The following is a 21,073-nucleotide window of genomic DNA, read 5'->3' on the forward strand; positions in this document are numbered from 1 at the left end:
TCTTTAATGAACAGCATGCTCCATCCACTACACTGAGCTCTTTTGTCAGGAGACCTGGGTTTGATCCCTGAGCAACACTAATGTGGCCTAAAACAAAAGATTAATAAAATAAGCTCGTAGCAAACTAGGAAAAAATGAGAGGACACACTTTAGAAGCAGAAATCAAAGAGCACGACAGACCCTATGGAATTAAGAATTGTTATTGAGGGGCCGGTGAGGTGGCGCTAGAAGTAAGGTGTCTGCCTTGCAAGCGCTAGCCAAGGAAGCCAAGGAAAGATCGCGACCGTGGTTTGATCCCCCTGCGTCCCACATGGTCCCCCCAAGCCAGGGGCAATTTCTGAGTGCTTAGCCAGGAGTAACCCCTGAGCAAAGGAGTGTGGCCCGAAAAACCAAAAAAAAAATGTGTTATTGGGTCCGGAGTGGTGGCGCAGCAGTGATTGCCTTGTATGCGGCTGACCCAGGATAGAACTCAGTTCGATCCCCATTGTCCCCTATGGTTACCCAAACCACGAGCGATTTCTGAGCACTCAGGAGTATCCCATGAACATCACTGGTTGTGTCCAAAAAAAACCCAATTTTTTTTTGTTATATTATGAACCATATTAATAGCTACCATTTTTGTTTTGTTTTGTTTCTGGGTCACACACCCGGCTGCACTCCAGTTACTCCTGGCTCTTCACTCAGAAGTAGCTCCTGTCAGGCTTGGGGAACCATATGGGATGCCAGATTTGAATCAGGGTCCGTCCCAGGTAGGCCGCATGCAAAGCAAACCTTACCTCTGTGCTATCTCTCCGGACTCCTAGAGTAGATATTTATCTCACTTTCTTGAGAGGGATCACTTTTTGGTAGTTTTTGGGGGATCATATAGGGTGGTAGGGATTGAACCCAGGTCAGTTGTATTTAAATCTAACACTTGATCTGCAGTACTGTTACTCCAACCAACTAATCAGTTGGACATTTCATTTTTCAGCATCGGTTGAATACAAGTAATTTGTAGACTGGTTTTCGTGGGCACACAAGTTTTCATTTCCGTTTAAAATATTTACAATATAACTCAGAGAGACAGAGACAGACTAAACCAGGAGCGGGATGGGATTCAAGACAAGCTACTTAATCCCTTTACTATTTAGGGCTTAGATTCAGGCTTCTTTAAAAAGAAAAAAGTTTGCTATACAAGAGGGGATGATCAGTTACACTAGCAGTCCAGGGGGCAAAGGAGGGCGACATGGGATGCATGCTGGGAACAGAGGTGGAAGGAGGCAACACTGGTGGTGGGAATGGACCTGATTGTCACTCTGTACCTTAAATATCACTGTGAAAGATTCGTAATTCACTTTGGTCACAATAAAAATCACTAAAAAAAAAAGAAAAAGGTTTGTTGACCCTTGCCATATGGTTGCTAGCTCATGATCTGGCTAAACTTACATAAGCAAAAGGAGGTCAAAACGTGCTTTAGGGGCAGAGTGATTAGCTTTGCATGCAGCCAAACCGTTTTCGATCCCCGGCATTCCATGTGGTCCCCCGAGCCTGCCAGGAGCGATTTCTGAGCGTAGTCAGGAGTCAACTCCTGAGAGCTACCGGGTGTGACCCAAAATATATTTATATATATTATTTTTTATCCTTGTATATATATATATTTTTTTTTTTAAAGGAGAGCTGCAATTGGGGGGATGCAGAGGGGTGCTAAAGAGGGGATAGAGGGGGTTCCGAAAGAAAGAGCTGGATAATGACTGAAACCCACTACAGTCATGTTTGTAGTCATGGTGCTTAAAGATATTATTTTTGGAGGGGCCGGTGAGAGAGCGTGGAGGTAGGTAGGGCGTTTGCCTGGCATGCTGAAGGACGGTGGTTCGAATCCCATAGGGCATCCCATTGGGTCCCTCCCTTAAGCCTGCCAGGAGCGATTTCTGGGCACAGAGCCGGGAGGAACCCCAAACTACACCAAACCATGCTTTGGCCCAAAAGCTCAACTGCACGCCAGGCCATAAATAGCACAGACTCAGACTTCCGGGAGATGGGCCTGGGAGATCTATCCATCTAACCAGCTGAGATGCTCTACGTCGACGCTGAGCAATGACCCCCGGGGGAGGTGACGGGCGGGGCGGAGTACGTGAGACGCGGAGCGCACGCGCCGTTCGTCTGAGCCCGACCGGCGGCCGTTAGCGCCGGGGACGCGCACGCGCGCTGGCGGGCGCCGGGAGGGGCGTGGCCGGGGGCGTGTCCCGCGCCGGCGTCGCTCGCGTCTCTCGGGCTGCGGCTGCTGGCGGCGCCATTTTGGACGCGCGGCGGCCGGTGCTGCTGGGCGCGCTCGCGGGTTCGGCCTCCAGAGCCTCCGCCTCCGCCTCGACCCGCCCCGGCGTCCGCAGCGCCGCGCCCGGGCTCACGCTCGCTCCCGGCTCCCAGGCCAGGCCGCCGCCCAGATGATGCTGCGGGGCAACCTGAAGCAAGTGCGCATCGAGAAGAACCCGGTCCGCCTCCGCGCGCTCGACGCGGCGCCGGGGGAGACGGAGCCGGCGGCCGCCATGGCGCTGGCGCTGGCGGCCGGGGAGGCGGCGGCGGGGCCTCCCGTGCCCTCCGCCGCCGCCGCCCCCGAGGAGCGGCCCGAGGAGGAGCTGGGCTTCACCATCGACATCAAGAGCTTCCTCAAGCCGGGCGAGAAGACGTACACGCAGCGCTGCCGCCTCTTCGTGGGCAACCTGCCCACCGACATCACCGAGGAGGACTTCAAGCGCCTCTTCGAGCGCTACGGCGAGCCCAGCGAGGTCTTCATCAACCGCGACCGCGGCTTCGGCTTCATCCGCCTGGTGAGGCCCGCCTCCCCGCCCCCTTCCCCCGCAGCGCGCCGCGCTCGGCCGCTTCCGCTCTGCCTCTCCGCAGCCCGGCCCGAACCGGCTTCTCCCAGCCCCATCCTCGCGCCTCTCTCCGCCTCTGTGGATCTGTGGAGGCCGCGCCGTGCCCGCCGCCGGGGCCTTCGGGGCCGGCTTCCGGAAGGCCGTGGCCGAGGAGGCGGGCCCTTTGCGCGCGGCGCCCAATCAGCGCGCTCGGTTCTTTGAGGCGCTCCCTTTTGATTGGCTCCCGGCCCCTCCGCACGCCCGCCCCCTTCCCCTGCAGCACGCCGCGCTCGGCCTGCTTCCGGTTTGCCTCTGCTCAGCCCGACCCGAACCGGCCCCCTCCGGCTCGCACCCTCGCGCCTCTAGGCCTCGGTGGAAGGAAGTCTACTGTACCCGCCGCCGGGACCGTCGGGTTCGGCTTCCGGAAGACCGAGTCCGGGGAGGCGGGCCTTTTGCGCGCGGCGCCCAATCAGCGCGCTCGGTTCTTGGACACCCTCTGTTTGGATTGGCTTCCGGCGGCGGGCGCGCGTCTGGCTGACCTACCTGGTCGAGACGCCGCAGCATCACTGCCGCAGTGGGTCATTGCGATGCTTCTCCCGGACTCGGACCCTTACCCCGGTCCGCCACCCCACCCCACCCCACCCCACTCCCCGAGCTCCCCGACTTTCTTGCCCGAGAGAAATGAAGTCTGTAGGACGGGGCTGTGCCTTCTTTATCCGATGCTAGATAGCACGCGCCTGCCTCCTTAGAAAGTGTAAATGATTCCAGTAACAAGCAGACATGGTGTCTCCTTTATTTTATTATTATTATTATTATTGTTATTATTTAGATTTTTGGGTCACACCCGGCGATGCTCAGAGGTTCCTTCTGACTCCACGCTCAAAAATCGGTCCTGGCAGGCACGGGGCACCATATGGGGTGCCGGGATTCGAACCACCTTCCTTCTGCATGCTAGGCAAACGCTTTACCTTCATGCTATCTCTTTGGCCCTAGTTTCTATTTCTTTAATTATTTTGGTGTGTTTGGGGAGCCAGCTCCTGGCTGAGCTCAAGGCAAGCAGTGCCCTAGTCCTGATCTCTGCCTCTGCAGTCCCTTCCTAATTCTTTTCGGGGCACTAGGTGTCACAAGTGGAGGTGCTCAGGGCTTACTCCTGCCTCTGCTTAGGGATCGCTTCCAGGGGAGCTTGGGGGAACAAATCACAATCGGTGCTGGAGATCGAAGTCGGTTCTGCTTACAAGGCAAGCGTTGGTCCCACTTTATTATCTTTTCCCCTAGATATAATGGATGTAAGTTCAAGTTACGATAAACTGAAGAAGGTAGACTCGTATCTAAAAGACAATAGTAAACTTCGTAAAATTCCCAAAAGGTGATTCTATGCCGTTTTAATCATTTTTAGCTTTTGGCACTGTCTTGGTTTGTATTGAGTGAGTGGTGAAGAAGTTGTCGGATATTTTCCTGCCTTCTGTTTTTCAGGGGGAAAATAGTCCCTTTCTCAGCCTACCCGCACTATTTTAAGTAGAGAAAGAATGCTCTTTCTCCCAATTGTATTGCCTACTTATTACACCTTATGGAACCAGCATACCCCCTCTTTTTGGGGGGGGCACACCCTTAAAGCGCTCAGAGGTTACTCCTGGATCTGCACTCAGAAATCACTCCTGGCAGAGGCTCTGTGGACCATATGGGATGCGGGGGATTAAACCTGGGTCATTCCTGGTGTATCTGCGTGCAAGGCAAACGCCCCCCCCCAATTGCTGTGCTATCGCTCTTAGGCCCCCCCCCCCTTCGTTTACTCTTAACTTGTGAAAGTGCCGCCCATACTGTGCATTCTAACAGCATTTCCAACATGCTTTCATGGTGCTTCTCTTTCCCCTCAGCATGCACTGACTTGGGTGTGAAAATAGTGCCCTTTTTATTTTGGTGGGGGTCATACTTGTGTTGCTCAGTGGTTACTCCTGTGTCTGCTCTCAGAAATCACTTCTGGCAAACTCAGGGGACCATAGAGGATACAGGGGATCAAACCCGGTTGGCTTCGTGCAAACGCCCTCCTCACTGTCCTATTGCTCAGGACCTCAGAAAAATGGTGCTTCTGCATCAGAAAGAATCCTGCCTCAATTTCTTGGGATTCATGACTGTTGAACCTTAGAGTTTTTGGTTGTTGTTCTGGGGTCACACTCAATGGGGCTCAGGGGTTACTCCTGGCTCTGAGCTCAATAATCGCTCCTGTCAGGCCCTGGGGACAGGATGTTGGGAATCGAACTGGGGTACGAACTGGGGTACGTCCTGCGTGCAAGGCAGACACTCTATTGCTCCTGCCCCCACCTTAAGGCGTTAAATTAAAAAAAACGTTTACTATTTACTACTTTCTGGGGAGGGGCTGGTGATTGAACCAGGGCTTCATGTAAGTGAGGTATAATTGATCCCAGATTTTACTTATATATGGGGACCCTCTCAAGTATCTTCAAGAGAAAGGGGCTGCTCCTGGTGGTTCAGTAGTTCAGTGGCCAGGTGGAGTGCTGCCTGGGCCTCAGTACTGGGGACCTCAGGACTATATCTCTGTCAGTGTTTGTGGTACTTGGGGTTTTTTTTTTTGTTGTTGTTGTTGTTGTTTTTGGGTCACACCCAGCATTGCTCAGGGGTTACTCCTGGCTGTGTGCTCAGAAATAGCTCCTGGCAGGCACGGGGGACCATATGGGACACCGGGATTCAAACCAACCACCTTTGGTCCTGGATTGGCTGCTTGCAAGGCAAATGCCGCTGTGCTCTCTCCGGGCCCATTTGTGGTACTTGGGATCCAACTGGTTATGTGCCCTTGCCCCTTCCTTTACTGGCACTGGCCCTATTTAAATTTAAATACTCACATATGGCCTAGTGAATTTTATATGCAATACAGCTCACTTGTTCTGTATAAAATTACTGGCTTTATAGTTGAGGAGGTGTTTGTTTGCCTTGCTTGTGATTGACCCATGCTTGATACCCAGTACTACATCTGGTCCCCCAGCATTTTCAGGTGCAGTTTCTTGAGCCCTTGAACCTCCAGACTGGACAATCACCGGTGGCACTTCTTTTCCAGTACTGCTTTGGGAGGTCCCCTCCTTGAGTGGGAGAGAAGACCAGCAAAGCTCACTGGGTTATAAAAATTTTTTTTTGTGTGTGGTTTTTGGGTCACACCTGGCAGTGCTCAGGGGTTATTCCTGGCTCCATGCTCAGAAATTGCTCCTGGCAGGCACGGGGGACCAAATGGGACGCCAGGATTCGAACCGATGACCTTCTGCATGCAAGGCAAACGCCTTACCTCCATGCTATCTCTCTGGCCCCGGGTTATAAAATGTGAAGGTGAAAAGAGCTGCATGTTTTATTCTTTGGTTCCTGCCTCCAAACGTATCCATGTAAAATTTTGGTCAAAACAAATCTATTGTCCTATTAGACTTTAGTTTACAAATACGATATGCACGTACCTACATGCATGTAGTGGTTAGAATTCCGGCATCTCATAGGTCCCCGACCCTGCCAGGAGCGATTTCTGAGCATAGAGCCAGGAGTAATCCCCTGAGCGCTGCCGGGTATGACCCAAAAACCAAACCAAAACAAAACAAAAATACCCCCCCCCCAAAAGCTACTGTGGAATTGAATCACTGTAAAAATAAAAAGATAAAAAAATAAAAGATGTGGGGATCAGTGAGATAGTAGTACATCAGAGAAGTCTGCCTCAATTTCTTGGGATTCATGACTATTGAACCTTAAGGTGTTAAATAAAAATGTTTACTATTTACTATTTGTTTTTTTTGGTGCCGGGGATTGAACCCAGGGCCTCATGCAGGTGAGGCTTGTTGATCCTTGCTGAGTTATTTCTCTGGCCTTGTTTGTGGCTGGCTGACCTATTTCAATGCCTGGCACCCCATATAGTCCCCAAGCCCTTCCAGGAATGATGCTTGAGCATCACTGTGATTGTGACTCCAAAAGAAAAAAAAAGCCACAAAGGGGTTGGAGCGAGCTCTGTGCACTGGAGCACCTACTCTTAGCTCTGCTCAGGGATCACTCCTGGCCCTGTCTACTATTCTCTGTGGAGCATTTGCTTTGAACATTTGAGTTCTCAATTTGCTCTTTCTGAGCACTGCCAGTTGCCACTGCAGAGCACTGAGCTGGGAGTAGCATAGTTGGTTTTTTCTACATAAGCTGTCTTTAGCTTATCTGAATTGAGTTTGTGTCATTTTAGTGTTTTTAGAAGTAATTTTAAGTAGTTCGTCTTTAAAATGTAAATGCATTTCTTTTTTGTTTTGTTTTGTTTTTGAGCCACACCCGTTTGATGCTCAGGGGTTACTCCTGGCTATGCGCTCAGAAATCGCCCCTGGCTTGGGGGGACCATATGGGACCCCGGGGATCTAACCGCAGTCCGTCCTACGCTAGCGCTTGCAAGGCAGACACCTTACCTCTAGCGCCACCTTCCCGGCCCCGTAAATGCATTTCTTAGGCCAGTAGTTGGAAATTTTCGATTGATGAGTTTTTTTTTAAACTATTAATTGATTCATTGATTGATTGATTGGTTTCTGGACCACACCCGGTGGAGCTCTCAGGGGTCCTCCTGGCTCTGCATTCAGAAATCACCCCCGACAGGCTGGGGGGCCATATGGATGCCAGGGATTGAACTGGCTTCCTCCCAGGTCTACCACTGTGCTGTCTCTCCTACCCTGAGATTTTTTTGCTTTGTTTTCTGTCACACCTGCTCTGCAGTCAGGAATATTGTTGGTGGGTTTATAGGTCATATTGAACAAACCCAGGTTGACCACATGCAAAGCAAGGTCCCTATATACTGTACTATTTCTCTGGTCCTAGATGAGGACATTGTGGGGCGGGAGGTTGTGTGTCACACCTGGCAATGCTCAGGGGTTACTCCTGGCTTTGGGCTCAGAAATCATCCCTGCCATACCACTGTGCTATCACTCCAGCCCCAGATGAGAACATTTTTAAATGGTAAGGAGTCAGCATTGGTAGTATGTAAAAGAGAAATAATTTTTTTTTTTTTTTTTTTTTTGTGGTTTTTGGGTCACACCCGGCAATGCTCAGGGGTTTTTCCTGGCTCTGTGCTCAGAAATTGCTCCTGGCATGCACGGGGGACCATATGGGACGCCGGGATTCGAACCGATGACCTTCTGCATGAAAGGTAAATGCCTTACCTCCATGCTATCTCTCCGGCCCCAAAGAGAAATAATTTTAAGTGGAGTTCATTTAACATTCTGATCCTTTTATGAGTCCTGAAACATTTAGAAATGTTTATTTTTGACAATTTTGGTGAATATTTATATTTAGTTTTTGGGCCACAGGCTGTGTTTCTCAGGGCTTACACCTGGTATGATACACAGGGGTTGCTTTTGGCTTTGCTAAGGGTTTCAAACTACAGCATGCACTTAACAGTTTATTGAGCTCCACCATTTTTCTTTTATTTTTTTCTCACCCTTCTCTGGTTTTTAGGCTTTTAGTAGTACTTCTACTGGTATTACTCAGAGCATTGAATCTGGGTTGGCCATGTTCAAGGCAAGCACCCTGCCCACATGACTGTCTCTGGCCCTTTCAGATCCACTTTGTTTTTTGGTCACACCAGCAGTGCTCAGGTTACTTCTGGCAGACTCGGGAGACTATATGGGATGCTAGAATCAAACTTGGGTCTATCCCAGGTTGGCCAAGTGCAAGGCAAATGCCTTACCCACTGTGCTATCACTGGTCCCTGAGCTCCACTTTGTGAAATAGAATTTTTAAAATTAAGAAATATTTTGGGGGGGGTGCATATCTTGTGATGCTCAAAGGTTACTCCTTGTTCTTCATTCAGGAATTGCATCAGGTGGTTCTCCTATAATTATGGGATGCCAGGGTTTGTACCCGGGTTGTCTATATGTTTAAGGCAAATGCCCTACCCTCTACACTTTCCTTCTGGCCTCTGTGAAATTTTATATTGGTTTTTATACCTTATCACTCCTATGGGGGAACCGTATGTGGTGCTAAGGACTGGGACTGCTTTCTGCTACCCAAGTGCCTCCAAGCTGTATTATCACCTTAAGCCTCCTTTTGTGAAGTTTAGGCACTAAAGTTTTTTAGGTTTTGACTACTTACTGATAATTTAAATGAGATAAAAGAAAGTTGTGGAATTAGGGGTGGTACATGTTTTATCATGCTCATGCTTAGGTTTTGCTCCTGCCTTGTGCTGTGGTATCACTCCTACTGGTTTCAGGGGATCATATGGATGTCAATAGGGCATCAAGCAATGTGCAAGGCAAGTATTCATTGTATTATCTCTTTGGCCTTTTTTCTAGTCTTTATTCCTGCTTTAGCAAACCAGGTATTTGCAAAATATGATTCCTGTGGAACAGCTTTAGATCTCTTCCTAGTGTAGGAAAAAGTCCACTTAAATTCTTTTTCTTAATATTCAGGCTAATAATCATTCATTTAATCAGTTAAATTGGAAGTTGGTTAGAAGTACAAATACATAGGCCCCACGCTTGATTTACTGAACCAGAAAATTTGGTGGGTGGGACAATTTTTTTTAGCCAATCCATGTTATATGTATGCTTGCTAAAGTTGGAGAGACCAGGGTTTTATTTTTCTTGGGGGGGGGGGGCGGGCCACACCTGGTGATGTTCAGGGGTTACTCCTGGCTATGCGCTCAGAAATCGCTCCAGGCTTGGGGGCCATATGGGACATACGGTCCGTCCTACGCTAGCACCGGCAATGCAGATGTCTTATTGCTCCACACAACTGCTCTGGGCCAGGAGAGACCAGTTTTAATTAAAGAATTGAGAATTTTTGGGGCTGGAGAGATAGCTTGGAGGTTAGTCGTTTGCCTTTTATGCAGAAGGATGGTGGTTCTTGTGCTTGCCAGGGACGATTTCTGAGCATAGAGCCAGGAGTAACCCCTGAGCGCTGCTGGGTGTGACCCAACCCCCCCCCCAAAAAAAAAAAAAAAAGATTTAGGCGTTAGTTGTATTTAATATTTTAGGCATTCTTTTTTTTTTTCTTTTTTTTGGTTTTTGGGCCACACCCGGTACTGCTCAGGGGTTACTCCTGGCTATGCGCTCAGAAGTTGCTCCTGGCTTGGGGGACCATATGGGATGCCGGGGGATCAAACCGTGGTCCGCGCAGGCACCTTACCTCTAGCGCCACCGCCTGGCCCCTAGGCATTCTGTAATGGCTAAGTGCATTGCCTTGTAGTGCTTAAGAAACTCGTTGTAGTTTCTGTACTTTGAATAGGGATTGACTGCATATAAGGCAAGCTCCCATAACCCTGTGTTGTGTGTGTGAGTGTGTGAAACTTAAAAAAAAAGGCGGGGGCCAGATCAATAACACAGAGGAAAGGTGTTTGCCTTGTACACGGCCTATCCAGATTTGATCTCTGGCACCCAGTATGGTTCTGAGACTGCCATGAGAACAAACTTGTGAACAAAGAGCCAGGAGTAACCTCTGAGTGCTGCTGGGTATCGCCCAAAAACCCTCCCCAACATGAATAAAGCTCAAAAATTTTAGGTTTTGGGTCATATCGCTGTGCTTTACTTACTCCTGGCTCTGAATAAGGGACCACTTCTGGCAGTCTTTGGATCATATTTTAGGTACCTGTAGATTGAATCTGGGTTGTTTATGTAAGTGCCTTATCTGCTGTTATATCTCTGGCCCCATTTTTTAAAATTATCTTTATTTAAACACCGTGATAACAAATATAATTGTAGTTGTATGGTTACAGTCATGTAAAGAACACCCCACTTCACCAGTGCAGGATTCCCACCACCAATTTCATTGAGAAACAACGATGCAAAGAGGACAAGGTAAAGTTATAGTGAAAGAACAATCGCCCATAAACAGAGTTCTCAGAAGAAATCCCCTTGCTGACGCCTAAATATTGAACGTACATTCAAAAAAAACATTAAGAAAAATAAGGCAGAACCCATGTACAATTACTTTGTCCACAAGTCCCCAGATTGTAGGACATTATAACATTTCTTAGCAGTACACAAAGCAAGGTAAAGCCATGAGATTTATGTGACTCCTTAACTTTGAAGGCATATATTCATGCACATACATATTAGTTTATGTGACTCCTTAACTTTGAAGGCATAGTATTTTTATATATTTTATATATTCATGCGCATACATATTAGTTTAAGTTAACATCAAAAGTTTGTTTTTTTTTTTGGGTTATTCAAAAGGGCACAGTCAAAACGGTGTTAGAGTGGCAAATATTGTTTGCATAGGCCCACCAAAATATGGGGGTCATAGAAAGGAATAGCTTTGGTCTAAATACAAGGAGACCCTACCCCTGAACTTTCTTGGCATAAGACCAAATCTAGGCTCCAGGCAAAGTAGTTTATTCAATCCAAGTCATTGTCTGTAGTGCCAATACAGTTTTATTTTTCACGCAGTCCTATTGTTGGCATCAGGTTTCTGTATTAAAGATCCTGGAATCTGCACATCCTACATTGACATCAGGCTGGTGTGGAGTATCTTCTAGTTTCACCTCACAATTAAGGGGCAGTATAGCAAGCCCTGTCCAGTAAGGAGGTCATTGTTCTTGTTAAGTCTTTTCAGTGTTAAGGGAGGTCTTTTTTTTTATTTTTTTATTTTATTTTATTTTATTTTTTTGGGGGGAAGTCTCTTTTGAGTAGATCCATGTCAGAGCAGCTGTAGGGTCTTCCCTGGTAGAGGATTGTCTCCAGGTGATGTTATAGACAACCTTGGATGTTTTGTAGATGTCTTCCCTAGATCAGGGGTGAATGGAGAATGCCCATTCTTCTGAGGCCTGTGCCAGGTCATTGCCATGTCAATGTTCAGGGTGTAAAATCCCATTGCACTACAAGATTAGCATGTTCCCATCTCTATTAGATAAGAACTTATTGGTATGTATAGTATTTTCCCGTTTTAGTGTGCCTAAGGCGTTATCAGAGTATATGGGGGCGTAAAAACACGTCCAACAATACCCATGACTTGGTTCAAACATAAGCATTAAACTGAGGGATTCTTTCACACCAAATTCCATATTGAGCAGATCACAGAGAAGATAAAAAAAAGGGGGGGGGGAATCGTCACTGTATAAGAAAATATTCAGCAAAAGTTATAGCCGTCAAAGAAAACACCCATAAAATGTTGAAAAGACATACGTGTCCTTTTTATGCCTTTTGGAATAGTTGGGTGGGTGTTAACTCCAGGGCTCCACTTTGGTCTGTGACTTAGGACTCTACAGTACTTAAGTTAGAAAGTGTAAATGAGGAGTAGATGATAGGGGTTAAGGAAGTTAAAGAGAAAAACGATCTTTTTGTAGGGGTGTACAAAAGGGCAGAGTACAAAATGAACATTCTGCATACATAATACATAATTCAATGATAGGGAGTACTATTAATGTATCTTGTGCACAGCGATTTTGAAAATATACACTGAAAAGAGACTACTAGTTACTAGTGAAGCTGGGAGGCCAGAAGTTCAGGGCCCCACCCAGACCCTCCCTAAGGAACTGAATGGATAATGGGGGAAAGCCTAGGGTACCTTCAAGCTCCGCCAAGGGACCCAACTCACCGGCTTGCCCAGGCATGTGGCCCGGGGAAGCCCTGGAGATCTGGAGCAAGGCAGCAGAGGGGTGCTGGGGTTACCCAAGTCCCGCACCCCCCCTAGGCCTGGTTAAGAAGGCCTCCAGCATGGCGGAGGCCTCCCGAACCCCATACTGCTAGGCTCCCATTGGCCTCATTTTATATTTTAAATATAAATATAAATATAAAACTTGTACAGTTTTTGGGTGTGTTTTTTTTTTTTTTTTTTTTGGTTTTTGGTTTTTGGTTTTTGGGTCACAACCAGCAATGCTCAGGGGTTACTCTTGGCTCTATGCTCAGAAATCGCTCCTGGCAGGCTCAGGGGACCTTTGGGATGCTGGGATTTGAACCACAACCTTCTGATTGCGAAGCAAACACCTTACCTCCATGCTATCTCTCCGGCCCCCAGTTTTTCTTTTCTTTTTTTTTTTTTTGGTTTTTGGGCCACACCCGGCGCTGCTCAGGGGTTACTCCTGGCTGTCTGTTCAGAAATAGCTCCTGGCAGGCACTGGGGACCATATGGGACACCGGGATTCGAACCAACCACCTTTTATCCTGGATTGGCTGCTTGCAAGGCAAAGGACGCTGTGCTATCTCTCCAGGCCCAAGGGGCCCCCAGTTTTTATTGTATTGTATTGTATTGTATTGTATTGTATTGTATTGTATTTTGGGTCACACCTGGCAGCATTCAAGGGTTACTCCTGGCTCTATGCTCAGAAATCGCTCCTGGCAGGCTCCAGGAACCATATGGGATGCTGGGATTCGAACCACTGTCCTTCTGCATGCAAGGCAAGCGCCCTACCTCCATGCTATCTCTTCAGCCCCAAACTGAACGTAAATAAAAGTTTTAACATAAATAAAAATTCTTTCCCTCCTCCAGCATGATCTAAACATGATTACTAAAACTGATCATTATTAACCTATAATTTTTCACATAGTCAAGCCATAATTTTTGTTTTTTTTTTTTTTGGTTTCTGGGTTATACCCAGCAGCACTCAGGGGTTTCTCCTGGCTCTGCGCTCAGAAATCACTCCTGGCAAGCACAGAAGACCAAATGGGATGCCAGGATTCCAACCACTATCTGTCCTGGATTCGCTGTGTGCGAGTCAAGCCATAATTTATACGTTGTGATTTTTTTTTTTTTTTTTTTGGTTTTGGGGCCACACCCAGCGGTGTTCATTTGTTATTCCTGCCTCTGTATTATTCAAGGGGACTTTTATAGCATTGGTTCTCAGGGTGATCTTGATTTCTAGAGGTTTTTTGTTTTTGTTTTTGTTTTGGATTTGAGGCCACACCCGGTGACACTCGGATTACTCCTGGCTATGCTTGGGGGACCATATGGGACACTGGGGGATCAAACCTTGGTTCATCTTAGGTCAGCCACATTCAAGGCCAAGCACCCTACCGGTTTTCTATACTGTCTGGAGACATCTTTGTCAAAACTGGAGTTTATTGGCATCAGAGTTCATAATCCCTAAATATTTATCTTATAACAGCAATGGTGTTGAGGTTAATACAAATTGATTTAGAATTATTTATTTTGTTTTTATTGGGGGGGGGTCACACCCGGTAGTGCTCAGGTAGTGCTCCTCTGCACTTAGAAATTGCTCTGGCAGGCTTTGGGGACCAAATGGGATGTCGGGATTAGAACCACTGTCGGGGGCCGGAGAGATAGCATGGAGGTAAGGCGTTTGCCTTTCATGCAGAAGGTCATCGGTTCAAATCCCGGCATCCCATATGGTCCCCCGAGCCTGCCAGGAGCGATTTCTGAGCATGAAGCCAGGAGTAACCCCTGAGCGCTGCCGGGTGTGACCCAAAAACCAAAAAAAAAAAAAAAAGAACCACTGTCGGAAGGCTGTGCTATCTTTTTTTTTTTTTTTTTTTGGGTCACACTCGGCTGTGCTTAGGGGTTACTCCTGGCTATCTGCTCAGAAATAGCTCCTGGCAGGCACGGGGACCATATGGGACACCGGGATTCGAACCAACCACCTTTGGTCCTGGATAGGCTGCTTGCAAGGCAAACGCCGCTGTGCTATCTCTCCGGGCCCATGTACTATCTCTTGGCCCGATTTAGAATTAATTACATTTTAAAAGTACAATAAAAATGGATTAGGATACTGAAAATTCCTCATAGCATAAACATTTCATTTGGACTCAAAGGCATTAAAAATTGCATTCATTGCTTCAGTCAAAAAGTGCTTAAATTTTGTTTTCCCATACTCAGATATTTTATTGTAAAAAATTTCAAACAAGGTTAGCAAGATTTTTTTTTAGGAGTAAAGGGATGAACTAGCTCTAATGAGTAAGTCATAGTCTTCTGAGTAAGTCTGTCTTACTCTAGAAATACCCTTAGTATTTCAGTATTTTTTTTTTTTTTAATTTTTGGGTCACACCCTGTAGCGCTCAATGGTCACTCCTGGCTCTACACTCAGAAATCGCCCCTGGCAGGCACGGGGACCATATGGGATGCCGTGATTCGAACCACTGTCGTCCTGGACGCAAGGCAAATGCCTTACCTCCATGCTATTTCTCCGGCCCCTGTATTTCAGTACTCTTGAATATTCAGGTTCAATTAGATAAAATATCAGTAAAATTTTTTTGTATACATGAAATGAAAATTTGGCATAAAGGTATTGCAACTCAAAATAGTTTAAGAAGGGGCCAGAGCAATAGCACAATGGTAGTAGGGCATTTGCCTTGTACATGGCTTACCCAGGACGGACCTGGGTTAGATTCCAGGCATCCCATATGGTCCCCAGTGCCTGCCAGGAGTGATTTCTGAGAGTAGAGCCATTATTATCCCTGAGTGTCCCCAGATGTGCCCCAAGCCCTCCCACCCAAAGTTTAAGAAGCCCTGGTCTAAAGAATTGTGTGCTGAAAAGGGGATAAAGAAAGTGCTGTGCATGGTGTGGTACCCTTTCATTAGCAGTAGCGCAAATGAGTCAAAAAAGTAGAGAGAATTGTAGGAGGAATGTGAAACTGAGAACATTGGTAGCAGGGAATGTGTGCTGGTGGATTACATTCTATGACTGAAACTCAACCATGAACAATTTTGTAACCAGGGTACTTAAAGTAATCTTATACATATAAAAGTTCTTGTCTAGGAATGAAGAGATAGTTCTAGAAATTGAGTACATGCTTTGCATGCTATCAGCTTTATTTTATTGTCTTGATACCACATTGTATCCAATAGACTGAACTGTATTTTTTTTTTTTTTTTGGTTTTTGGACCACACCCTGCTGTGCTCAGGGGTTACTTCTGGCTATCTGCTCAGAAATAGCTCCTGGCAGGCATGGGGCACCAATAGGGACACTGGAATTCGAACCAACCACCTTAGGTCCTGGATTGGCTGCTTGCAAGGCAAACACTGCTGTGCTATCTCTCCGGTCTCCCTTTTTTTTTTTTTTGGTTTTGGATTGTATTGCTTTTGAAGTTGTCTTATTTTTATCATTTTCAGCATTAAAAATTTAGAAATTTTATAGTTATACATATTTACAATGGAGTTAAATTAGAATCTGCAAAGGTGAGCATTTGGTGCTTTTGGAATAACAGAAATATGTAGTTCATCAGGATATTTTAGGTAATGTGCTAATAAAACAGATATAAAAGAATTGGAAAATAGGGGGCCGGTGAGGTGACGCTAGCCAAGGAAGGACCTCGGTTTGATCCCCTGGCGTCCCATATGGTCCCCTCAAGCCAGGGGTAATTTCTGAGCCCTTAGCCAGGAGTAACCCCTGAGCATCAAACGGGTGTAGTCTCAAAAACAAAAACTAAAACAAAACAAAACAAAAAAAGAATTGGAAAATAGGAACCGAGGCTTTAAGCCTTGGAACACAGGGCTTTTAGAAGAGAGTGTAGTTTTCCTATACTTGGCTGTTGAGCCAAGTATATAATATAATATAATAGCCATCTGGTTATTTTTAGCAAAATGTTATTTTAACTGTTCACTGTTTTCTTTGTAACAAATGATTTTTTTTTTCTTAAAAAGGAATCCAGAACATTGGCTGAAATTGCAAAAGCAGAACTGGATGGCACCATTTTGAAAAGCAGACCTCTCAGAATTCGTTTCGCTACACATGGAGCAGCCTTAACTGTTAAGAACCTTTCTCCGGTTGTTTCTAATGAGCTGCTGGAGCAAGCGTTTTCCCAGTTTGGTCCAGTTGAGAAAGCTGTTGTGGTTGTGGATGACCGAGGTAGAGCCACAGGAAAAGGTTTTGTCGAATTTGCAGCGAAACCTCCTGCAAGAAAGGCCCTGGAAAGATGTGGTGATGGGGCATTTTTACTGACAACGTAAGTTTTACCTGTCTTCTGTTCACTTGCATGTTATATTTTCTCTCTGTACTGGAATTCCTAACTTTACTTTTAGTTCTTAATATGTGTCAGGTAAATACTTAATTATTTGTTAATAATCAATTTTTGTGTATCTGAATACTAGTCAATAGTGAACATTTTGGTATGTTTGTGTGTTGGAACCACACTTGTCTGTGCTCAGGGCTTACTACTGGCTTTGTCAGAATCACTCCGCATTGCTCAAAAAGGATCATCTGAGGTGCAGTAGATTGAATCTGTTATGTGCAAACCAAGCACCCCATTTTTAAATTCACTAGTGTTTTTTTTTTTTTTTTTTTTTTTTTTTTTTTTGGTTTTTTGGGCCACACCTGGTGATGCTCAGGGGTTACTCCTGGCTATGCGCTCAGAAGTCGCTCCTGGCTTGGGGGACCATATGGGACACCGGGGGATCGAACCGCGGTTCATCCAAGGCTAGCGCAGGCAAGGCAGGCACCTTACTCTAGCGCCACCGCCTGGCCACTAGTGATTTTTTGTGGGGAGGGTTTGGGTCACACCCGGAAGTGCTCAGGGGTTACTCCTGGCTCTACGCTCAGAAATAGCTCCTGGCAGGCACGGGGGACCATATGGGATGCCAGGATTTGAACCACCTTCCTTCTGCATGCCTTACCTCTATGCTATCTCTCCGGCACCGCTAATGATTTTTGAATCTCAGGGAAGTTTCTTTTCTTTTGTTCTTTGGATTTTTGGGCTACACCTGATGATGATGGATGATCCTTCTTGGGTTGTTCTGGGTCATCCTCAGGGATCTGTAGGGATCAAACTTAGTTAGGGCTTTTCTGTTGCCAAGCCTGTGTTCTGTGTTCTGACCCTTTGCACCATCTTCATAGCTCTTAGGATATTTTTTTTCCTTTTTGGGCCACACTTGGCAGCACTCATATTACTCCTGGCTCTGTGCTCAGAAATCACTCTTGGCAGGCTCCAGGGATCACGTGGGATGCTGGGGATTGAACCTGGGTCCGTACTGGGTCAGCTCATGCAAGGCAGACACCCTGCCCCTGTACTATCACTCTAGTCTCTTTTTAGGATATTTTCTATTGTGATTTTTATTCATCTTGCTAGTATATGCAGTTAATTTTATTTGAATGAATGGCATTTTAGTTTTTTGGTTTATTTTTTGTTTTTGGGCGACACCCGTTGACACTCAGACTGGTTACTCCTGGCTATACGTTCAGAAATTGCTCCTGGCTTCGGGAGACCATATGGGACGTCAGGGGATCGAACAGCAATCCTAGGCTAGCGCTTGCAAGGCAGACGCCTTACCTCTAGCACCACCACTCTGGCCCGGCATTTTAGTTTTTTGTTTAATTTTTTTATTTAAAATTTTTAATTTAATTTAATTTTATTGTAACCATTGTGATGTACAAAGTTCTTCATACATGAATTTCAGATAGCAGTGAATCAGGGCTATCCCACCACCAGCTGTTGATCCTCCTCCAGCAATGTTCCCACCACCCTTTTCGACCTGGCCTGTCAATATAACAGGTCCATTTAAGTTTAGGTTGTTAAAATTTTAGGTCTCTTCATTCTCTTGATGACTCTGGCTTGGATATTTAATTCTGCTCTTTTTTTCTCCACCAATGCACCTGAGACCAATTGCCTCCTGGTCTCCATTTCTTCTTAATTTTATAGAAAAATGCAGAAATATGAGGTAAAACAAAGTAACCCATGTCCCAAGGTTCTATGAAAAGGTGGACGCCCCTATTTAAAGATAATAAATAAAAAAGAAGGAAAAAGGGACGGTGACATTATTTTGCATAGGCACAGTAAAAATTGGGGGAAAATAGAAAGGAAAAACCTTTTACCTAAAAATAGGGAGACCCTACCTATGAAGCAACCTGCCATAAGACCAACTTCAGGCTTCAGGCATACTAAGTTGTCTTATTCCAAAGTCTTTCTTCATGGTCCCAGTAAAAGTCCTTCTCAATCACGATTTTTGTAGTCAGGTTTCTGTAATTAGAGATCTTGGTTTTTGGCATATATCCTATGTTGAAGTCAGGGTGTAATGAAGCATCTTTTGGTTTCATCTCACCATTATGTAGCGACGCAGGTGGCGATGCCCTGAAAGCAACTCCTTGCTGTTTCCAAGGGTTTAGTGTGGGTTTTTTTTTTAATTAATTGATATGTATTGTGTATTTTGCATCCATTTTTAACTATAGTACTCATTAAGTGAACAAATCTTTGTAGGTGATTTAACTAGCTGCTGCTGCTTTTTTATTTTTGGTCAGACGCATAGGTTACTCCTGGTTTTCAATAAAAAATAACTCCTAGTTATTTATTATTATTGTTGTTGTTATAAATGAGATGCCAGGAATTGAACCTGATTGGCCATGTGCAAGGAAAACTCCCTTTTACTGTATTATAACACCATACCCTAACATATTCTCTTAAATTTGCTTGTGATCCTGTGTGGTGTTGTATAACTGAATGCAAAGTTCTTGAAAACATTGACAACAGTAAAAGGTTTCTCAGTGTGCAATGACCAAAAATGAAATTTATTATCAATGTTGTAATGAAAGAAACCAAAGTATTTGTGGCAGTTAGAAGCCCTTATTTCTCAGGCTGGTTGTGGTCATTGGTGGAGAAAGTTTAAAGAAGCCCTGATCAGTTTAACCTGTCAACACAATCAAGATACATCTGGTTGAGGAGGCCTGTGTTTGATTCTCTGCACTCTAGAAACAATCTAGCAGATGAATAGGATAGAGAGAACATTTGCGTCATCTCAACCAAGGACATAATTTTTTCTGTCCCTTTGCTGAGAACTGGTCCTGGGTAAACAGCCTGAAGAAGTACATTATGAGAATTAATCAGAGACAGGGGCAGTAGTGATAGTACAGCGAGTAGGGTGTTTGCCTTGCATGTGGCCCACTCAGGTTTGACCCTGGCATTCCGTATGGACCCCAGAGCACGGTTGGGTGTGGTCCAATCCTCCCCCCAAAAAAAGTAAATGAAAAGAGACAGAGGTCAGAATCATCATCCGCTTGCCTTGAATTTGGATGACTGAGGTTTGAGTACTGGTATCCTATCTGTTCCCTGGAGCACTTCACAACTGGTTCCTGAGTGCAGAGCCAGGGATAATATCTGAGTACTGATGGATATGTACCCACCCTCCCAAAAAAAGGGAGGGAAGAGACAATTAATTGTGAAAAAGTGTGCGGGTATGGTCAGGATGCGTACAGTTTTGTAGAATGAGAGCCTCAACTGTTCTCCATGATCAATATTTACGGCTCTGCCTTGCATGTATTTGACACAGGTTCAGTCTCCTGCATCCCATAAAATCCTCCTGAGCACTGGGTATGGCCCATACATCCCCCACCAAAAAAAGAAAGAAAGAAAGAAAGAAAGAGAGAGAGAGAGAGAGAGAGAGAGAGAGAGAGAGAGAGAGAGAGAGAGAGAGAGAGAGAGAGAGAGAGAGAGAGAGAGAGAGGAAGGGAGGGAGGGAGGGAGGGAGGGAGGAAGGAAGGAAGGAAGGAAGGAAGGAAGAAAAAGAAAGAAAGAAAGAAAAGAAAGAAAGAAGAGAGGGAAGGAAGGAAGGAAAGAAAGAAACAAAAGAAAGAGAACCCAAACCAGTTTAGAACCAGGAACAGTATTCTTTGCTCAAATTCCTGTTTTAATCTATTCAGGTTAGACTTTAATACTTCTGAGGAATTTAGTATCTTTGTAATAGGCTATTGTAATAAGTTATGTATGTTCCCTAAAAGGACCCCCCCCCCCCCCCATGACAGCATTCTACCTCTAGGTACCAGCATTATGGGTTTAAAGTTCCCATAAACTACCCATTTCCTTTATAGGAAGTATTTTGTGTGTGTGTGTGTGTGTGTGTGTGTGTGTGTGTGTGTGGTTGGTGTGTGTGTAGGGGGGTTGGTTTTTGGGTGTGTGTGTGTGGGGGGGTTTGGTTTTTGGGTCACACCCAGCAGTGCTTAGGGGTTACTCGCTCCATGGCACGGGGGACCATATGGGATGCTGGGATTCGGACCGATGGACCTTCTGCATGAAAGGCAAATCCCTTACCTCCATGCTATCTCTCCAGCCCCAAATATTGGTATTTTTATAGTTGTGATTTAGTCTTTTTTTTTGTCTGGATTTTGTTGTTGTTGTAGTTGTTGTTGTTGTTGCCATACCTAGAACTGCTCAGGGATTATTCCTGGCTCTCTATTCAGAGTTACTCCTGGTGGGGCTCAGGTTCATATGGTGGGATGCTCTGTGTAAGACATTTGCACACATTAATATAGCCCTACCTGTTATATTATCATTCTGGGCCTATGTCTATTTTCTTTTGCCTAGCATGAATGTCTGGGTTTGGTATTGTGGAGCTTTTGTTGTTGTTGGTTTTGAGT

The 21,073-nt window shown here is 45.7% G+C and overlaps 1 protein-coding gene across 1 annotated transcript in view; it reads left to right on the top strand.

Annotated features, from left to right (window-relative positions):
* The first annotated feature begins 2,420 nt into the window (after window positions 1-2,420).
* Window positions 2,421-21,073, top strand: part of PSPC1 (paraspeckle component 1) — a 64,969-nt gene continuing 46,316 nt past the window's right edge. The window contains exons 1-2 of the mRNA XM_049782568.1: window positions 2,421-2,804; window positions 16,378-16,679. Coding sequence (XP_049638525.1) covers window positions 2,421-2,804; window positions 16,378-16,679 — 686 coding nt within the window. The remainder of the gene's footprint in view (window positions 2,805-16,377; window positions 16,680-21,073) is intronic.

This window comes from Suncus etruscus, chromosome 10 (genome assembly GCF_024139225.1).
Source record: "Suncus etruscus isolate mSunEtr1 chromosome 10, mSunEtr1.pri.cur, whole genome shotgun sequence".
NCBI lineage: Eukaryota > Metazoa > Chordata > Mammalia > Eulipotyphla > Soricidae > Suncus > Suncus etruscus.